This window comes from Bos javanicus, chromosome 2, assembly GCF_032452875.1.
Source record: "Bos javanicus breed banteng chromosome 2, ARS-OSU_banteng_1.0, whole genome shotgun sequence".
Classification (NCBI taxonomy): domain Eukaryota; kingdom Metazoa; phylum Chordata; class Mammalia; order Artiodactyla; family Bovidae; genus Bos; species Bos javanicus.
The window spans coordinates 56,782,737-56,803,322 of record NC_083869.1 but is presented as its reverse complement, the minus strand read 5'-3'; the positions used below and the strand labels follow the sequence as shown (position 1 = coordinate 56,803,322).

The window sequence follows — 20,586 nt, the reverse complement described above, 5'->3', positions numbered from 1 at the left end:
GGCCACTGGGTCGCTCATCCGCAAGGAGGGGTGTTGCCCAGTCGGACAGCAGAGCTAGAGAAGACTAAACCCTGTCCTCTCCTTTCAGAAAAGCCAGCAGTTTGAGAAACCAGGGCCTTATTTAGTTGTTGTAATGTAGAAGAATGATTCCTACCTTTTAAAAATGTGTGACAGAAATAGAAATCATTATCTCCTTCCCTTAAACTCCAACAAAGGTTTCTCTAGGACCTGTACATTTCCTTATGTATTTCTCACCCTAAGGACCTAGAAAACAATGTGAAACTTTTAAGCAAATAATTAGATGGAACAATCAAAAAACCAAAAAAAAAAAAAAAAAAAGACAAAATGCCTAATTTTCACATCATTCTCTTAATGAATTCCCTTCGGTACTTGTATATTAATTTTGCATCCTTCTGCGTTTTTAAAATCTATTTTGAAAATGTTTTGAAAGCTAGTTCCTGTGTATTTTCTGAGGTGTTCAAGGGTGGACCTGCTGCCCTATCCTTCTCTCTTGTCCCTCATGGGACTCGAGCTGGACTTTATTTATGTAGTTTCCTTTTTAGTCACTATTGCTATTACTATCATAGCACTTCTAATTATTTATTTATGCCATGTTTTGCTTATTTTTAATAATGAGCACTTTTTAAGAGCCTCACACTTTATTTTTTGCTTCCAAAGTCCCAAAAGTCCAAATAACGCCAAGCTCTGATCATATTATATGATCTGTTTCAGCAGTTTTACGATTCTATTTTTTTAAAAAGTACTGTGTTGAAAACAATATTCTGGTTTTTTTTTAAATTGGTATTACATTTTTAATCCTTAAAATAACTGTAGTAAGTATAGGATCAGTATTTCCCTATTAAGATACAAATGAGTCAAAGAGAAGAAAAGTAAAACCAACAAAACAAACTGCAATCTTGAGATGCAAGGTTTTCTATCTCTTGGCTCTTTTTTGTGCCCTGTTCACCAACAAATCACTTCTAAAATGCCATGTTTTTAATTAAATAATTGTCTTCCTATCCTTTGCAAATTGGGATTCATTTTAAAATCTGATTTTTAAATGCATTGCTTCTTATTCTAGCAGAGTACCATGTCATCACCTGACATCAGGAGGAGAAGAAGGAAAATGAAATGGTTGGATGGCATCATCATCTCAATGGACATGAGTTTGAGCAAACTCCAGGAGATAATGAAGGACAGGGAGGCCTGGCTTGCTGCAATCCATGGGGTCACACAGAGTTTCATACAACTGAGCAACAGAAAAACAACAACTGTGTCATCATAACCTTTTGAAAATACTCACATGACTGAGAACATTTCTATGTCAAATGCTGTTAGTGTTCCCCTACTGCTTATGAATACATTTCAAATTTTAGCTAGACAGCCTATGTGCCTCAGAACTATTTCCGAGTATAACATCATTGTCCAACACTTCTCCAGAAGCACCACTTATCTTACACCACTCACATCCCCAGAGTTCCCACCATATTCTTTCCTGCCTCATCTCTTTGCTCAAATAGATAGGAGTCCTTGAAGGGCAGGGGCTATACCTTACTTTTGTCTCTTTCATTCTTTTCTTTTCTTTTTTTCTTTCTTTTTTGACAGAAAAAAACAGAGTAAAAACAACAAACAAAAAGCAAGGAGAAGAGAGAACAAAAATGAGTACAATTAAGTTCTAATAAGTTAAGATAGGTAAATTAAGCCTATTTGGTTTCTTTTGTAGAGAGATATTTAACCTCATTTCCAGAACACTCAGGAAACAGTTTATAATAAAGAGTGGTATAATAGTTTTAGAAGATATCATAAAGATGAAAAGGAGAACCAAAAATCATGAACTCTTTTTTTCTGACTCTTGCAGTTTTTGAAAATGTATCAAGGAAGTAAGATGTGGTATTACAGTGATGACAGGAAGTTGCTCATATTATACGCTGTCAGATCTCATAATACAATACAGGCACTAGGACAGTATATTTTAGCAACATTAGTTAACACATATTACACACAGAATGCACGCTAGCTATGTAGCTTCAAATACAACTTCTTACTTGAAAAAATTTACAATCTGCCAGAGAGAAACAGACATATACATTTAGAGGGGCAGGGAGTAGAACAAGCAGTTCCCAAGTCAGTTTCAAAGAAATATGTTCCATGTCCAAAGACTAAAGAAAGATGAGAAGTCAATTCAATTCTAACCATAAAATATGGACTATCATATTATGAAAAATGTAACCACACACATGCAGATGATCAGAGAAAGGAGATAATTGCATGGAAAACTATGTTTCTCAAGGAAAAAAAAAAGAGAGAGAGAAATGATGCCCAAATAAATCTCACCAAACCAAAACAAACAAACAGAAACAAAGGGAAATAGTAATAGACTGGGGAAAATGCTCAGGCTCATCACAGGTTATTTTTAGCTTCTGCTTGAAATGAAGAAGTAAAACATAACAACTAATAGTGCTAAATTGTTTTTAACCACATGGAGAATTAGTCCTCCTATGGGCAAAAAGCAATAACATATTTTATGAGAAATGTCTTGAAATTCTGCCATACCATTATTTTCAAAACAGTGTGCATCTGAATTGATATGACTTCAAAGGCAGTGTAATATGAAAGTTAGACGTTTTTGGTTCTCCCTTTTTGGCTGACAAACATGATTTTAAACTTGGCTTTTTCTTATTCTTTTGAAAAAGAATGTGAATTACACAGAAACTTATTTTTAGAAAGTAAATATTTCCCAAGTTCCACCAATAACAGTAATCATTCATCTTTTAGCTTCACTAGTCAAATATTTTAGTCTGTTTCGTTCACTGATATAACCTTCAGTGCCTAGGTTGTTTTCTGAGACATCAGTTCAGTTCAGTTCAGTTCCTCAGTCATGTCCGATTCTTTGTGACCCCATGAATCACAGCACGCCAGGCCTCCCTGTCCATCACCAACTCCCGGATTTTACCCAAACTCATGTCCATCGAGTCAGTGATGCCATCCAGCCATCTCATCCTCTGTCATCCCCTTCTCCTCCTGCCCCCAATCCCTCCCAGCATCAGAGTCTTTTCCAATGAGTTAACTCTTCGCATAAGGTGGCCAAAGTATTGCAGTTTCAGCTTTAGCATCAGTCCTTCCAAAGAACACCCAGGACTGATCTCCTTTAGCATGGACTGGTTGGATCTCCTTGCAGTCCAAGGGACTCTCAAGAGTCCTCTCCAACAACACAGTTCAAAAGCATCAATTCTTCAGTGCTCAGCTTTCTTCACAGTCCAACTCTCACATCCATACATGACTACTGGAAAAACCATAGCCTTGACTAGACGGACCTTTGTTGACAAAGAAATGTCTCTGCTTTTGAATATACTATCTAGGTTGGTCATAACTTTCCTTTCAAGGAGTAAGTGTCTTTTAATTTCATGGTTGCAATCACCATCTGCAGTGATTTTGGGGCCCCCCAAAATAAAGTCTGACACTGTTTCCACTGTTTCCCCATCAAATTTCCCATGAAGTGATGGCACCAGATGCCATGATCTTAGTTTTCTGAATGTTGAGCTTTAAGCCAACTTTTTCACTCTCCTCTTTCACTTTCATCAAGAGGCTCTTTAGTTCCTCTTCACTTTCTGCCATAAGAGTGGTGTCATCTGCATATCTGAGGTTATTGATATTTTTCCCAGCAATCTTGATTCCAGCTTGTGTTTCTTCCAGCCCAGCGTTTCTCATGATATACTCTGCATATAAGTTAAATAAGCAGGGTGACAATATACAGCCTTGACGTACTCCTTTTCCTATTTGGAACTAGTCTGTTGTTCCATGTCCAGTTCTGGGATATAGTAAGTGTTTAATACAAATTTGCTGATGAATTAATATAGCAAAAATGATTGCCAGTATTTTTGTTATTTAAAAAGGCAAGATGGGGAGAAATCAAGGGACAGACACTTGGGACTCTGGTTCTTATAGACTGTGGCTCTCCTAAACTAGGTGTTCATAATAAGAAATAGGTGGAAAAGTTAGGCACCAGTAAGCTACATATTGGGGAAGGCAATGGCACCCCACTCCAGTACTCTTGCCTGGAAAATCCCATGGACAGAGGAGCGTGGTAGGCTGCAGTCCATGGGGTTGCTAAGAGTCGGACATGACTGAGCGACTTTACTTTCACTTTTCAGTTTCATGCATTGGAGAAGGAAATGGCAACCCACTCCAGTGTTCTTGCCTGGAGAATCCCAGGGGCAGGGAGCCTGGTGGGCTGCCGTCTCTGGGGTCGCACAGAGTCGGACACGACTGAAGTGACTTAGTAGTAGTAGTAGTAGTAAGCTACATATATGCCCTGATATACTCTGGTACATTAAAGTATCAGGAAATAGATTATAAAATCACAGAGAAAAATTAAACACAAACATATAATTGTGACCCCGCTGGAGGGTCTGAATAGAACAAAAAGGCAGAAGAAGGGGAAGTTTGCTTTTTCTGTTTGAGCTGGGACATCCATCATTTCCTGTCCTTGCATATCCATGCTCCTGATTTTTGGTTCTTTGGACTTGGACTGGATGTATACTATCAATTCCAAGGTTCTTAGGCCTTCAGATTTGGACTTATTTATACCACCAGAGTTCCCTGATCTCTAGCTTATAGACAGTAGATTCTGGGATTCTTGGCCTCCATAACTGGATTAGTCAATTCATATAATAAATGTCTCTCTCTCCATGTACATATACATCAATATATAACATATGTAACGTATGATATATATTTATTCATTTTTTCTGGTAAACCCTGAATATTTAATTTTTCTCTTAAAAAAACTCAGTTATGTCTAAGTCAACTAATATTTACTACATATATACAAAGGGTAATCTTAACTTGAGATCAATGAGGTGAGAAGATTGAAGTGGAAAAAGGCATGAGAGAAATTTTGTGAGCTATGTAAGCAAAGACATTTAGGTTGGAATGGTCCCATGGCTGTGTGGCAAGGTTGTTATATGCATCTGCGTCTGCAGTGATAGAGGCAGGGTGGCTACTAGAGGGTGAAATGTGCTGTGGGTGTTTCTGGGAAATAGTCCTGTGGCGGCTGGTCTATGCTTTAAAAATAACTTCAAGTCAATATAAATAAAAGTCTGATCCTAGGGAGAAATTTAAGAAGAAGGAAAACATAGTTAACTTGCTATTGAGTTCACAGAATTAATAATTTCTACATCTCACAGCAAAATTTGTTTAACAATACATTGCTTTCAAAATAATACCTATTCATTTTTTTAAAAATTGGCTTTAACATTGCTCAATATATCTACTTTAATTAATGTCAACAGTCTCTCCAAATAAACCTTAAAAAAAGCATTAGGTTTTCATTTTTTTTCCTAGGCTTTTCTTTGGGGTTTTCTTTTTCTTCACACATAGTAATAAGTGAAAATAGCCATTAAGAGACAAAAGTGAAGGCTTTCAAAGAACAAATCTATTTCTTAAATTGAAAGATAAGGTAATAAAATTTCTATGTATAAAAAACTGTCAACCTCATAGATCTGAATGCTTTATAGATTTTCCAGAAAAGTATAACTTCTGTACAATTAAAAGCTTTCCTTCTACAAATAATAATAATAATAATGTAGCACCAATAAAACCACCATCTTACCTCTTTAAGCAATTTCTGTTTCCTGTAAAGGCTTTTAAGTGAAATAATACATACTGGCTTTTCAATAAAGATATATGACCACTACCAATTGAAATCTGAAGCTAAAATCTGTGCTTCCAAAAATTTCCTCTTATGAGGAAACTCAACCACTAGAAAGATGTCTGGAAGGCTTAATATTGTCTTAGATGGAGAATTTTTATATGAGCACAGACACTTTATACTAAATTTATTTTTATTTATTTATATTTTAGTACCAAATGAATTATAAATACTTCAGTGTAACTAGGAAATTTTCCATATTCTACAAATTTCACCTCTAGGAAAAATGAGTATAAAATCTGAATAATCTATCCTTCCTAGTTCCTTAACAATAGGCTTTAATAAATAGTGAAAGATCTTCTTGAATAGTTACATTTTCTTTGTCATAAAAATATTTTCCCTTAGATCCCCCTTCCCCTTGAAATTACCATGTTTTTCGTTCATTTAATACACTGTCAAGGATTCAGAAAGGAAACTACATTTTTTTTCTATTCTCTTTCCTTTCACTTTCCCATTTATAGTCTGTTTTCAACCAAATAGCACTTGCAAAACATCTCTCATAATGACCATCTACTTGCAAAATTCAATAAATCACATAGAATTCTTATCCTCTTTGAAGTGTCTGGAGTTGATATTCTTGGACACCCTCCGTTCCTTTAACTTGGAGGTACCTACTCTTTGACAAGCTCTATCCACATTCTATTTCTTATTTACATTTGTTGATTCTTCCATAACACAGAATAAAACACTGATGTCTCCTAGAATTCCATCCTTAATCTTCCAGTCTTCTTTCTATAAACCCACTCTTACATCATGCATAAAATATACCTCACAATCCGGCCCACAAACCTCTCATTAGTATTCTCCCCCTACCCATTATACCATATTGCTGTGTTCTAATCTCAACAACCTTCACTTTTTATTTGCAGACCTACTCTCTGACTGTGCTATTCCTCTTTCAAGAAAGGTTTTCAGCCATTTCCCCCCATAAAATTACTAAACATTTTTTCAAAATACTGTTAAAATATCACTTCATCTGTTAAGCCATTCTCTCTCCCACTAGTCATCATTAACTGATCTCTGTTCAGCTGTTTTTCCACAAACCTTCAGTCATATTTCTTTTATAACAATTGTCAAATGGTATTTTAACTTTTGAAAATCCATTCATCTACCCAAAATGAATTTCATGTTCTTCAAAAATAAAAACCTTATTGGAGTTAATCAGCACAAAGAAAGCAGTACAGAATAAGAGTTTTAACCAGGGCATGGACTTTAGAACCAATGAGGTGTTTACTAATCCAGTTTTAGCTGTTATTAATTCTTCTAATTTTACACAGGGTCTCACTCATCATAGGTTATCAATACATGTTTGTTGAATGGATTAATGAATGAATAACAGAATATCATCTCTTCTATGCTTCTTTTCATGCCTTAAGTAGTTTGAGGAATTCAGTAAGCATTACTTGTACCATCAAAATAAATTTTAAGGTGTAGAAAATCACAACACAGACAAAATTTCAATTAAGTCCAAAGCAGATAAAAATGAAGATACACAAATATGTAACCTCTCCAATTAACATATATTTCCTGGCTGAGTTTATCAGAAGCTGATTATATCTTAAAAGGTCCAGTGTCTCTGATGATACATAGGAAGAGTGAAAAGTGAAGGAGAACGTTAAAATGGGCTATTATGCCCACAAGAGATATTTACTCTGGTGTTGATACAAGGCATTCGCTAGATAGGTAATTTCCTGAGACCTATTGATGGAGCAGGGGTGCTGAAAGGTCATGTACACTTTGCCTGAGAATTGTGAGAAAGGGACAAGACATACAAAGACTGGGCCCCGGAGCAGGTATTGCCTGGGTCCTTAAAATGAAGTATTATAAGTACATAGACCAATGTTTGGCCAAGGATCTCCCTGGATTTACTAACTCTGAACTATCCACGGATCCACCATTTTTCACCTGAAATATTGCCCCCCACCACCAACCTTTTGGTGTGGGATCCCTGCAGCTGAACTCCAGGGCTTTCTTCCACATGCCACTAAGTCACTTTTAACAGCAAACTCCTCAGCTCTGCCTCAGATCACTTTGGCTACACATTCTTTTCAGCATCCTATGGAATCCTCTAACTTTGGCATAAATCAGGTTCCAATGGCACTAGGGTAAAGAATCCATCTGTCGATGCAGGAGACAAAGGGGATACAGGTTCGATTCCTGGGTCAGGAGGATCCCCTGGAGTAGGAAATGGCACCCCACTGCAATATTCTTGCCTGGAAAATCTTGAGGACAGAGGAGACTGGCGGCCATAGTCCACAGGGTCGCAAAAGGCAGTCTACAGACCACAGAGTCAGACAGGACTGAGCGACTGAGCACAATTTATGTTTCTGCTTTATCTCCTCATCCCCTCCCCAATTCTACAGTTACCTTTCATTCTAGCTGTATTAATCCACTCATAGTTCCCTAGAGTGGCCACTAAGTCTCACGTCCTTGTCTCTGTTTATGTTAATTTTTATTTTCAGGATGTTTTTCCCAACCTCTCTCAACCACCTGAACTACGTGGACAACAGGAGGTTGCCCTCTCTGTAAAGCCTTCCGTGTATTCCTATCTCCCATTCTAAACAAATCGCGTGTCCTGTTAAAACTCCACTGCCCTCTTTTTTTTTTTTTCTTCCTCTGTTCTCACCTACACTATCATAGGTTAATTAGTTTCTTATGAATTTCTAAACCACCAATTAGTGGGCTGTTTGATGTTCAAGATAAATTTCATTCACTTTCATTTGTCTAAGATTTAGCACACTTTCAGGGTCTTATCAACATTTGCTGAATAACTGGAGGAACTTAGGTGGAGGCAGGACCGAGGTAATACTAAAAAGGTATCTCCTCTCTGTCTTCAGTTGCACAAGACACTAAACCTGAGTATGAATGAAAAAGTGAATCAATTTTTTTCATGGAGGTTTATATAGACTAATATTTAAAGGGATATTTCTGATTGCATTTTATGTAGGAATGAATATTTGTTTAACACATTCAAATATCTTCCAGAAAAAGAAAAAATATTTTCCTATATGATTATTTTAATCACTTCCCATTTTTTTCAATTATTGTGTAAAAAAGGACATTTACTTGAATAACAAAATGGATGACTATGAAAAAAATTATAGAGTTTTGAAAATGAAACATCTGAATTTTAATACCATGTGCCTTAAAACTACCACTAAGTACTCTGCTGCTGCTGCTAAGTCACTTCAGTCGTGTCCGACTCTGTTCGACCCCATAGATGGCAGCCCACCAAGCTCCCCCATCCCTGGGATTCTCCAGGTAAGAACACTGGAGTGGGTTGCCATTTCCTTCTCCAATGCATGAAAGTGAAGTCAATCAGTTGTGTCCGACTCTTCATGACCCCATGGTCTGCAGCCTACCAGGCTCCTCCACCCATGGGATTTTCCAGGCAAGAGTACTAGAGTGGGTTGCCATTGCTTTCTCCTCTGAGACACTGCCATATGCTGTTATTGGGGGTTGACAATCAGGACTTCTGTTTACACGGGATATTAAGGAGGATGTCAGATATGGTTCATCTCTAAAGCTCAATGCAAGATGCAAAAATAACTTGCACTGTTATAAGGTTCATAGTTACCCAAAATGCGGTCCCTGAAATTTCTCAGAGGAAATGAATGTATTTGTTAAGAACCAAAACAATGTACGTCATCTGTACTTGAAATAAAAAGTTACTAAATAAAAGCCACTTTTCAAAATATAGCATCTAGTATAGTAATAGAGTCTAGAAACACCTGCTCTGTCCTTGTCTAATTAAAAGCCACTATTCTAGCAAATATATTTTTATGAGACAGTTCCACAAGTATTTTCATTCCCTCCATTATTTTTCTAGACACTAGCTGACCACGGTGCATACATGAGCAAAGCAAAGGTTAAGTATGTATGACACAGATGAGCCCCAAGATTAAGTATACACTGTGAAATGCATGTGGATGTTCATGATTTAAACCAACGGACTGCGGCCTGAAATGATGTCACACAAAGCTTAGCGGTAAATGGAAGGTTAAACCTACTTGCATCTCGGCTCATTAAACGCAGTTAAAGTGCAAATCCCCTCATTCTGACAGTAGTGATCACAGGGATTCTCTTTCTGGTCACAGCGCTGACTTTTAAACCCCACAGAGCATCTGCAGAATTTCAGTAAAATACAGCTAAATCAAGTGTCTGACTTTTTTTTCCAAATATATTTCAAATTTATTTCATACAGAGATATTAATAGTAACATATTAACACAGTTTTTCTTAGGTATGCTCACTTCTTTCTCATACACACTCATCACAGTCTACTCTTGACAGTGAGGGGAACAGAACACAGACGTGAATCCTATGTGGGCATCATCCTTCTGGTTAAGCAGTGATAAATTCAAAATAGAAGTCACATAAGCTGAATAGTCTTATTTCAAGTTTTCCACTCTGGATAATCAAGTGTTTGAAAGAAAAAATGTTAAGTTCCAGATTTTCTCAGGAGTAGAGAATCTATAATACTTTCCAAAGATTTAGAAACCCAGATTCAATGTAATGTATTTCAAAAGAGACAAGGGCTTAATAGGTTTACATAATACAACACTCTAAATCTGACACAAATATCAAATAATACTATACTTTTGAAAAGACACCTTATGTACTTGGAAAAGAGTGGCCCTAAGTACCAAAGCATTTATAAATATGATTATGTCTGGGTTTCACATATCTAAATAAGATCAATTAAAGTAGAAGCATTTTTACAGGCATTTCCAAGTTCAAAGATCTCTGAATCTTTGAAATAGGTATGATGCTAAGGAGTGAATGATCTCTTCTTTATGAAATCAATAGCAAATTAATGAAGGGGAAAGTTCTGTAGTACATAAACCAATGAGGAACAATACTTAATCAAAGATGTTCATGAAACATTCATTTAAAATGTTACCCCAAGAACGGAGAACAATAGAGCAGAGATTCCATGCACATCTAAAGTCATATCATAAAATGCCCACAGCATTATAAAATACTCACAAACACACAGGTACATTTGTCTCTGGGTCCAGCTGGCACGTGCCACCATTGTAACAGTAACCATCACATAGCTGGCAGCTAGAGGCAATCTTTCCATTAGTGCAGCTGCAGCAACAGAGAAAAAAAAAAAACCCTCATTGTTATTGGCATTATTATTGTTGAAAGCTCACACAAATTCTCTATAGATGAGGATATTCATCATAGAAGAGTAATGAAGCAGCTGGCTAAAGGGTTTACAGAAAGACTTGCTGGAGGCAAAGATTTTTTTTTTAATAGAATGATGACATAAAATTTTTCTTTTGGTAATTTTCAAATTTTCAACCCATTTTTTTTAACTATAAAACATATTATAGTTAGATACAGGTGTGAAAAATATACTCTAGGATCTGTCATTTACACTTTAGGAGATATCAGTATCTTATTTCCTTTTCATGCTACTTGAATTTGGTGACTTTTTTTGTTATTTATAAACCACATTATCAAATACTCTGGAAGCAAATGCTTCAGCTATCCCTTCTAAACTGAAAAGTTTGGTCCAAAGAACTATTATGAGTTTCAGACTCCACATTGTGCCTGAATGTATAGAACTATCCTGTAGTCACTTTTACCGCTGTTTATCCCTGAATATGCACTGTAATTAATGTCAAACTCTATTTATGCTAAAGGAAAAAAGGTAAAAATTCATTGCAAAAATAAACAGTAACGTTATAGGAACAATATGCAATATGGCAACAAAGTAATGAGGTAGGCTTTCTTGGAAACATTTTGGAAATGATTCTAATTTACAGTACATTGCCTGTCTGAGATAAGAATAAAAAACTGTGCCTACTGCTACATGGAAAAGAAAAAGTATAACAATAGAAAAAGTACAGAAATTTCTCACTTGTCATGTTGCATTTTTAAATAAATACTATTAGATTGGACATTGAAAATTGTTGGGGGAACAGAGTAAAGTGCATTGACATTCCAAATTATTGAGGAAACCTCTTCCATGAGAAGTATGGAAGTAACAGCCTTGGCTAACAGATCATGTCAATACTCTGGTTATGAGACGATGTTAGCACTAATTGCTATGAAGTAATCAATGGTATCACAACAAATCTGGACATAACCTCAATAAAGAAACCAGGCTGAAATATCATTGACTGATCACTTTGCTTCTCTCCATGACAGACACCTACTGCAGCACATCTATCAAAGGGTAATGCCCAGTGATGGGTTGAGTGCTTAGTTGTTCAGTCACGTTCTACTCTTTGCAACCCCGTGGACTGTAGCACACCAGTCTCCTCTGTTCATGGGGATTCTCTAGACAAAAATACTGGAGAGGGTTGCCATGCCCACTTCCAGGGATCTTCCCAACCCAGGGATTGAACCCAGGTCTCCTGCATTGCAGGCAGATTCTTTATTGTCTGAGCCACAAGACAAGCCCAAGAACACTGGAGTGGGTAGCCTATCCCTTCTCCAGGAGACCTTTCCGACCCAAGGAATTGAACAGGGGTCTCTTGCATTGCAGGCCAATTCTTTACCAGCTGAGCTACCAGGGAAGCCCAATGATAGGTTAGATATTTGCAATAATTGATTGACTATCTTACAGTTTATTTATTATTTGTATATTTATTTGACCTAGTGTAGGTGGTAGGGTTGCTGGAAATGTACTGAACTGCTTATACTTTCCCAGGAATTTGATTTAAATATTTTTTAAAAAGAACATGGATTTAAATATCACAGTTCTTTTCAAGATGAACAGAAGCAGTAAGTCAATTATGTTCTAGATGGGAAGTGGAGATATGTGAAAGTGGAAACAAATGTGGGGAAGAAGTTTCAAAGTTTTAAAGTTTTCAAAGTTTCAAAGATTTAACAAAGAGTATCACATTCTTTATGATTTATACAGGCATTTGAATATGGAAGAAAAGTGAGGCAAGTACATATTTAATGGCATTGGTGTCTGATATGTTAAATGGAGCTGGGAGACTTTTCCTTGCTCTCCATGCCCAGCCTCCTTGAAAATCAAAGAACAGAAAGTTATAGTTTCATGTTCAATCAAAGGGACAACATCAAAGAGAAAAATTAGCTCATTATACATTAAAGAATTTTCCACAAAAAGATAACTATATACCAAACATGATAATTTAAAAGAGAAAATATTCTGTTTATTGATTGCATTTAAACTTCTGCTTCCAAGAATTGTAAAAGATGTTTCCCTGTTCTCCTTCTGAAGGTTTTCTTTGAATCCTAAACTTAAGACAGAATTTTGTAGATAATTCAAATGTGAAATATAAGCTATCCAAATCATTGTAGGACATCAAATAGTACAGCTTATGTTTTAATGTAGTTTTCATTATAATTTAATTTCTTAGAATGTTACACGCATGCACCCGTGCACGCACAATTTGTAATTAGCAGTTGTCCATTAATCAGAAAGAATTCTCATAACAATTTGACATCAGAGTGGTATAATTTAGGTTATTCAAAATTATGATCAAGCATTTCTTCATCAGTATTTACTAAGGAAGAGAGAAAAAATACACAATTAGTTCTAAAGATTATACTCATTATATTTGACAGAGTATCTATTTTCTACTGTAGTTGACAGCTTGTAGGCTTGGCATTAGGAACACATCAGTATTTGGAATCACAAATACACATGCAGCTTGAATTTTTCTTATTTAAATAAAAAGTTTAACTCAGTTGTGATTTTTAGTATCAGTTCTTTACCCATGAAATAGAAATCCCAACATTGCTATAAGCTTTATTTAATGCTAGCATGAAAAGTATCATAGAAATAAAAACAAACTTATCTAATGTTTCAAGATACACAAGAAGTCTTATTTGCATTGTCATGTTCATATGTTGTTATAGCCTATCTGGTAAATCAAATAATATACTCCTATTTTTAAACTTTCACTATCTACTCACTGCTGCTGCTGCTGCTGCTAAGTCTCTGTGCGACCCCATAGACGGCAGCCTACTAGGCTCCTCTGTCCCTGGGATTCTCTAGGCAAGAATACTGGAGTGGGTTGCCATTTCCTTCTCCAACTCACTGCTAGCAACTGTTATTTATCCATTCTTACAAATAGTTTTCCAAAAAGATATTTAAGTCAGTAACTGTAATGTGGAACCTCAAAAGTATATTCAGGTTATGGGTTCCAGTGTTTCTAACTTGGTTAAGCCAATATTGTCTGTACAGTAGGCAATAGTGAGGGTCCTAAGAATCCAACCCTTCCTTCCTCACATGGAACTGACCTATGTGATAGAAACAGTATGTGTCTATGCGTGTGCTTCTCCAAGATAAACTGGGTTGGAAACTATGCCTCTCAGCCTTTCTTACACGATAGTCTACAATTTCCTGGGTGAATGAAATGGGGTTGTAAAGAAGATTCTACAGGGCATTCCTGACATGGTACACTAGACATAAAGAAAGATGTATGCTCACTAACTGAAATCAAGTTCTGCCATGCTCAAGTTTCATCACAAAGAACTGATGAATTTAATGAGCAAACATGATTTTGATAGTTTAAATAAAAATGTATTTTACTTTTATGTACTTATCAAAGGCATGTGTTATAATTAGTCATATTTTTCAATGACTTTAGTTGAAAAATAATGTACTTTCCAATGACCCAATTTGAAGGCTTGAGTAAATGTCATTTATAATGATAACAAACCATACATTGATTAATTCTAAAATGAGAGTAAATAAAAAAGAAAAAAATGATGATGTCTGTAATAAAATTTTATTGGACCTTGTTTGTCAGAGTAACATAACTCAGGGCTGGCACCCTCGCAGAGGCTGTCTTGGTGGAAGCTGTGGCATGAACATTTGAAGGTGTGTTTTTCTATCACATATTCTCATTTATTATAGTCCGAGGGCAAATGATTGCAGAAGGAAATGGCAACCCACTCCAGTATTCTTGCCTGGAGAATCCCATGTATAGAGGAGCCTGGTGGGCTACAGTCCATGGGGTCAAAAAGAGGCAGACATGACTGAGTGACTAACACACACACAGAGGGCAAATGACAGAGCCCAGTCATTTATACGCCCTTCTTTTAAAAGGTTGTGAAAAGAAGTTCAGAGTGAGAATTGATCTCTAACCTCTGTGGCATAAATCTGTTTCATGACAGAAGCTGAATGCCACTCTTTAGCTGCAAAGTTCTGTCTTCCATTCACTTAATCTCAAAGCCAAAGAGCAAAGGCAGTGTTACAAAAATGTAATTGGATGTCTTAATTGTAGTGGCTTCCTAGGAAGCATCATTTCTTCTACTTATTTTCAACCATAATTTTCAAAATCAGATAAAAAAATTAAATTTTGTTTCCATTCGACAGGTCTTTTGTTCCTTTCCCAGAGGATCACTTTGTAAAATCAGAAAGGCAAATACTCATTGCTGATAATAATGATGAGACAAAAGTCCAAGCTATTCTAATTTAGAAGTATTACATAAGCTTTTTGAAGGTATGTTGCATTTCACTTGTGCTTACTTGCTATTAGGAATATTCTATACAGGGAATGATCTGACCATATCATTTCATGATAAGTGTTCATGTTTCCCAGAAGTACGTTAACACTTTTTGAATGAATTTTGGTTTAATCAAAATGAATTGAACTCTCTTTGTAGGAAAAAAAAAAGAAAGAGATAATGGAACACTTGCCATATTGAATTTCTGATTCACGTTTATGTTTGATGGAGAACAACAAAATTCTGTACAGCAATTATCCTCCAATTAAAAAATTAATTAAAAAACAATAATTTATAATGTTCTCATTTTTTGCCAGAATGTTATGTCCTTTTGGGTTCAAATGCTTTTATAAATTAAGTTAGCTCTCTACTTACTTGCAAGATATATCTTCACTGTCTTTATTTATAATGCAATGTCCCCCATGGCACCTTATACATTTGTCAATTTCACACTTTGATCCTTCATAGCGTATTGGACAGACACATTCCACACTTCCATCATCTCCAATGGTACAGGATTCAGAATTCACACAGTAGTGATGACACACATCTAGAAAGAATGAACAGTATAGAAATAAAATTGTGTTACAAAGTATTTTTCTTTATTTTTTTTTCCCACACTGTGGAATTTCTACAATCAGGGGTTGAACCCACATTCCTTACACGGGAAGCGTAGAGTCTGGACCACCATGGAAATCCTACAAGATATTTTTTCTTGAGTCACAATAAATGTTACCATTTTACTTAATATTTTAAAATGGTCAATGGATAAGTGGATTAATTTACAAGAGCAACTTGTAATTGCATGTAACCAGATTTCTTTAAGAATACCATTGATTCCTCTTTTTGCCTGAGTTTGCCATCATTTCATCTTGCTAAGAGTTATATTGATATACTATATTGATATAAGTTGTATTGATATAATATATTGACATAATAGATGTAATATTAGTTATATTGATATAATACTGACAAACTCTATTAGTCCTGAATTTTAAAATTTAAGTTCTCAAGTTTCCTCAGCTTTCCTTCTAAGAAGCAATATTTCTGTTATTCTGGAATGAACATAAATCCTCAAGATTTCTTTAGATGTCATCTATCTTTGTTCTTCCTTACATCTCTTTTCATCTGAAGAACAGAGTAAGTATGGGACTCTTAACTCCTTCGATAGCCTTTGGCGGAGTGGAAAGAAGCCTCTCTCTACATGAGCCAGGAGACCCAGATTCAATACCAGGGTAAGGAAGATCCCCTGGAGGAGGATGACAACCCACTCCAGTACTCTTGCCTGGAGAATCCTATGGACAGAGGAGCTGGTGGGCTACAGTCCATGGGGTCAGCAAAAGTCAGACACGACTTAGAGACTAAACCATCACCACCACCACATGAGCCAGAACAGCCAGTATTTCCAAACACCTGAGCAGGTAAGCAGATAGAAGTTGTGCCTCTCATGGAGCCCCAGTAGAAACGTGGACCGGAAGACTAACAGATCCACATGGGTAGAAAATGATAACAGAAGTCTAGGCCATTTCCTTCTCCCAGGTGAGAACCTGGCGTCTCATCAGTCAGAAGGAAAACCTCCATGCAGTCTGAACCCTTTGCTTTGTAAAATGTTTCCTACTGAGCACTTCAGACAATGTTCTCAACTACAAAGGAAGACTTCTTCAAATATTTCCATATCTCTTGAACATCAGTAATAAAAAGACCATTTAATAAGAACAACATTGACTTTGCAATTAGACGTTTTGCCTCAGTCTTCTGAAAAACAAACAAGTCTATATGTATATTGACACATCATTATTTTTTAATTTGCCACATTCACAATATTGAAATTTATAGTATTAATACAAGTAATCTTAAGCAGAAGAACTTACTGAATTGATCACAGACCTAGTGTTTGAAGTTGCAATTTCCTTATAGTTATCTAATTGTGAAGCAATATTAAGTGTGATTAGATGATGTAAAAATCACAATTTATAAACTTTAATCTGCTATAAGATGATTGTTGTGGGTAAAAAAAGTTAAAACATAATTTATAACTTTTATGCTTGTATATTTATCTAGCCTTTTATTAAATCAGACAGAAATTAAATTTATTGACAGGCTTGCTTCATATTTATGGAAATTTATTTCAAGCATTCTTATGCTTGCTGTTGCATTATGCCAAGTACCCTCATTGAGATTCAAAGCTTAAGTTTATTACTAAGGGTCTTGGCTATGTTTAAGAAAAGAAGCACTTTCAAAGGGTGAGAGACTTAAAGATCTAAAAATTAAGTCAATGTTAATGTCTGTCCATTACGATGTCTATTTGTAGTTGTTCTAGGCTTGGCAGGTAGATAATGCACACAACACAAATTCTGTTTGTTTTTTTTTTAATATTTGTGAAGAATGTATTAACAGTAGCCTATATAATCATCTAATACCATCTGCCATGCAGAAATCTCTAAAGAGCAATTTTCCTTAGTCAGTTTGCTAGATACAACTTATCGACAGAGAACTCTTTTAATATTGTCTCTAATTGCTTTAATTTCATCCATTGGTCCTGGTTCATTTTTTCTGATGGGATATAGAAAACAGCTGATGTATCTTTCCAAGATCTTCATATTATGAGGTTTTTTTCACAATGGATAATTCATCAGAATCATGTAGGTGACTGACTTGCAAATGCAGATTCCAGTTTCTTTTCCTTTCATCCACTACCCCCACTCCTGAATTCCAAATTCTAGATCAGATTTGAGGCCTGGGTGAAACCCATCAGATCAGATGAGTAAACAGAATTTGGAAACTAGGGAATGTAAGAAATCTGAAAATAATTTTACTGAGTAGCAAGTTGTCTAAGTTGTAAATAGATTTGATTTGATTGAAATAGCTTATTTCTTGACTAACTTTGGGAGCCCTAATTAAAATGTAATTTTAACCTAAAATTTTGAACCACGTTGTTTTTAAAATCACTTCATTGAGAAGACCTAAGAAGCTAGGAAAAGTTGAGTTAACATCCTGAGGGTTGATGATTGCCTTATACCATACTGTAGCAAGTAACAGTCTGCTTACACTTATCTTGCATGTATTTAGCACTTTAAGGTGCTAAAGGCCAAAGTTAAAAACTTACCTACAATTTACTAATTAAAAGTAATTGTGGATAATAAATTAAATCTGGTTTAGACTGAGAACATAAAGATGTGAGAATATACGGAACTTATTAGTATTCAAGGAAATACAAATTAATACATCAAAGAAATACCTTTGCACTTCCACCAAATTGATGACTAAAGGCAAAAACTCTCATAGTGCTAGTAGTGGGAATATAAATTGGTTCAATTGATACGGGAAATAATTGACAGTATCAATTATACTAAATTTGAGCGGTTCCCTTGTGGTTCAGTGGTCAAGAATCTGCCTGCCAAGTAAGAGTCACAGGTTTGATCCCTGGGTTGGGCAGATCCCCTGGAGAAGGAAATGGCCACCTGTATTCTTGCCTGGGAAATCCCATAGACAGAGGAGCCTGGCAGGTTACAGTCCATGGGGTCTCAAAGAGTCAGACACAACTTAGCAACTAAACAACAATTAAATTTGAGCATGCTGTGTGTGCGCTGTGTTCAGTTGCCTCTGACTCAGTTGCCATGCCCTCCTCCAGGGAATCTTTCCCAACCCAGGGATTGAACCCCCGTCTCCTGCTTTTCAGGTGGATTCTTTACTGCTGAGCCACCAGGGAAGCCCCAAATTTGAACATACCCACACTTTATGACCTAGCCTTTTTACTCTTAATATACTGTATATGCAAGAGAAAAGCACGTATGAGTGCACAAAACATGTCCATAATATGCCCAAAAACCTTTTTAGAAATAGGCAAAAGCTAAAAAATAATCTAAATATCCATTATAAGAAGAATATATGGAAATAGATAAATGAAAAATGAAAACATTAGTTATAAGCAACAACATGCAAGAATCTCACGAAAATAATAATGAGGGAAAAAATGGACAGGAAATACACATAGTATGGTTTTATTTATGTAAAGTTCAAAAGGCAAAACTAATCTGTGGTTTTAAGTATCAAAAAGGAGTTATTTTGAAGAGAAAGAAAGGGATAGTGATGAAGAACACCAGGGAGCACTTGAGATAATAATAATGTCATTCTTGACCTGAACGTTGGTTTACACTGATGTGTACACCTGGAGATAATTTATTGAATTGGATACTTGTGATTTTAAACATTTCTATGTATATTATGCTTCCACAGAAAGATTTCTTTTTAAATCTAATGGCATATAAGCTACAATAAGAATATTTTATAAATTCTGATTAGTTTGCTAACTAGGCTAATAGATTTTCTCTTTAAGGATAATATTTTTAAAAGGAATTCATAGTTTGTTTTTTATGTTTTAAAGGAAACTCTCCATTCTCTAATGTTTTTAAAATATTTTGAAGCACGTCAGCTGCACAGTATTCAATGCTCTGACTGGCCTCATGGCCTAAAAATGTAACCTAAAGAATGTAAAAAAAAAAAAAAAGTTTGCTTAAGATAAAATTGTAAACAGGTGTTAGAATATACAGTTAAATAATTACAAATTGCATACTGTTAAGCCATGCCACGTTTTCCCTCTAAAAAAGGCAGAAATAATTTTAGACTCAGAACCCTTTCTCTACGGATATTCAAATGGAAGACATTTCATTTTTTCCCAGTTTGTGTGTTTAGCACTCTAGGCAAAATTGAAGTTTAAGGACAGAGATTTGCTCACTATATTCTAGCCCGGCCAGAGTTGCTTCCTAATATCTTCCTATGAAAGCTTTCTATCTCCCATTATTAGGCTTAGGATGTGGAGCATGTAGAAGATGTTGAATTACATGTCTGCTGGATTGTTTTCTGCCTCTGTTAGCACTGTAGGGTCCAACACTTTGAATGTACATTCTCTCCCCTTTCTTCCTTCCTCTTTCACTCTTCCTTGTGTTCTCCCCTTCTTCGAACCTCTCTCTTTCTTTCTTCCTTCCTCCCTCCCATTCTCTCTTTCTCCCTCCCTTCCTTTCTCTCTCTCTTAAAGTCTTCCCTGTTTACTCAACTCCAACTCCAGATTTCTGAATACAGGAGAAAGTAGATCTTACTTGATAGGAGACTTCAGCAAGTTGTATTTAAATTATCACACAAGCATTGGGTGCTTGTAAGTTGGAAGTCAAAATAATTCCTTCAAAAACTCTGTTATTTCAAGTTTAATCATAACATGATATATGTAAGCCCAGGAAATAGTTTAAAACATCTGATGGTGCTCTCTATTTCCAAATTGGGTGACTCAACCAAAGTTCATGTTCTCAGTAATTGTCTCAATATCATGATAGGAATGCATAAATAGGTCATAGGAAAGCTACATAATTTGTCATTCTCTTTTCAGTCATAATCCACTTTGAATTACAAGCATCTGTGTAAAGCTTGCAGAAATATATG

General features: G+C 35.8%; 1 protein-coding gene across 1 annotated transcript in view; it reads right to left on the bottom strand.

Moving 5' to 3' along the window:
• Positions 1-20,586, bottom strand: part of LRP1B (LDL receptor related protein 1B) — a 315,317-nt gene that overhangs the window by 37,744 nt on the left and 256,987 nt on the right. The window contains exons 38-40 of the mRNA XM_061438859.1: positions 15,529-15,703; positions 10,699-10,803; positions 9,721-9,834 (exon numbers count right to left, since the gene is read on the bottom strand). Coding sequence (XP_061294843.1) covers positions 9,721-9,834; positions 10,699-10,803; positions 15,529-15,703 — 394 coding nt within the window. The remainder of the gene's footprint in view (positions 1-9,720; positions 9,835-10,698; positions 10,804-15,528; positions 15,704-20,586) is intronic.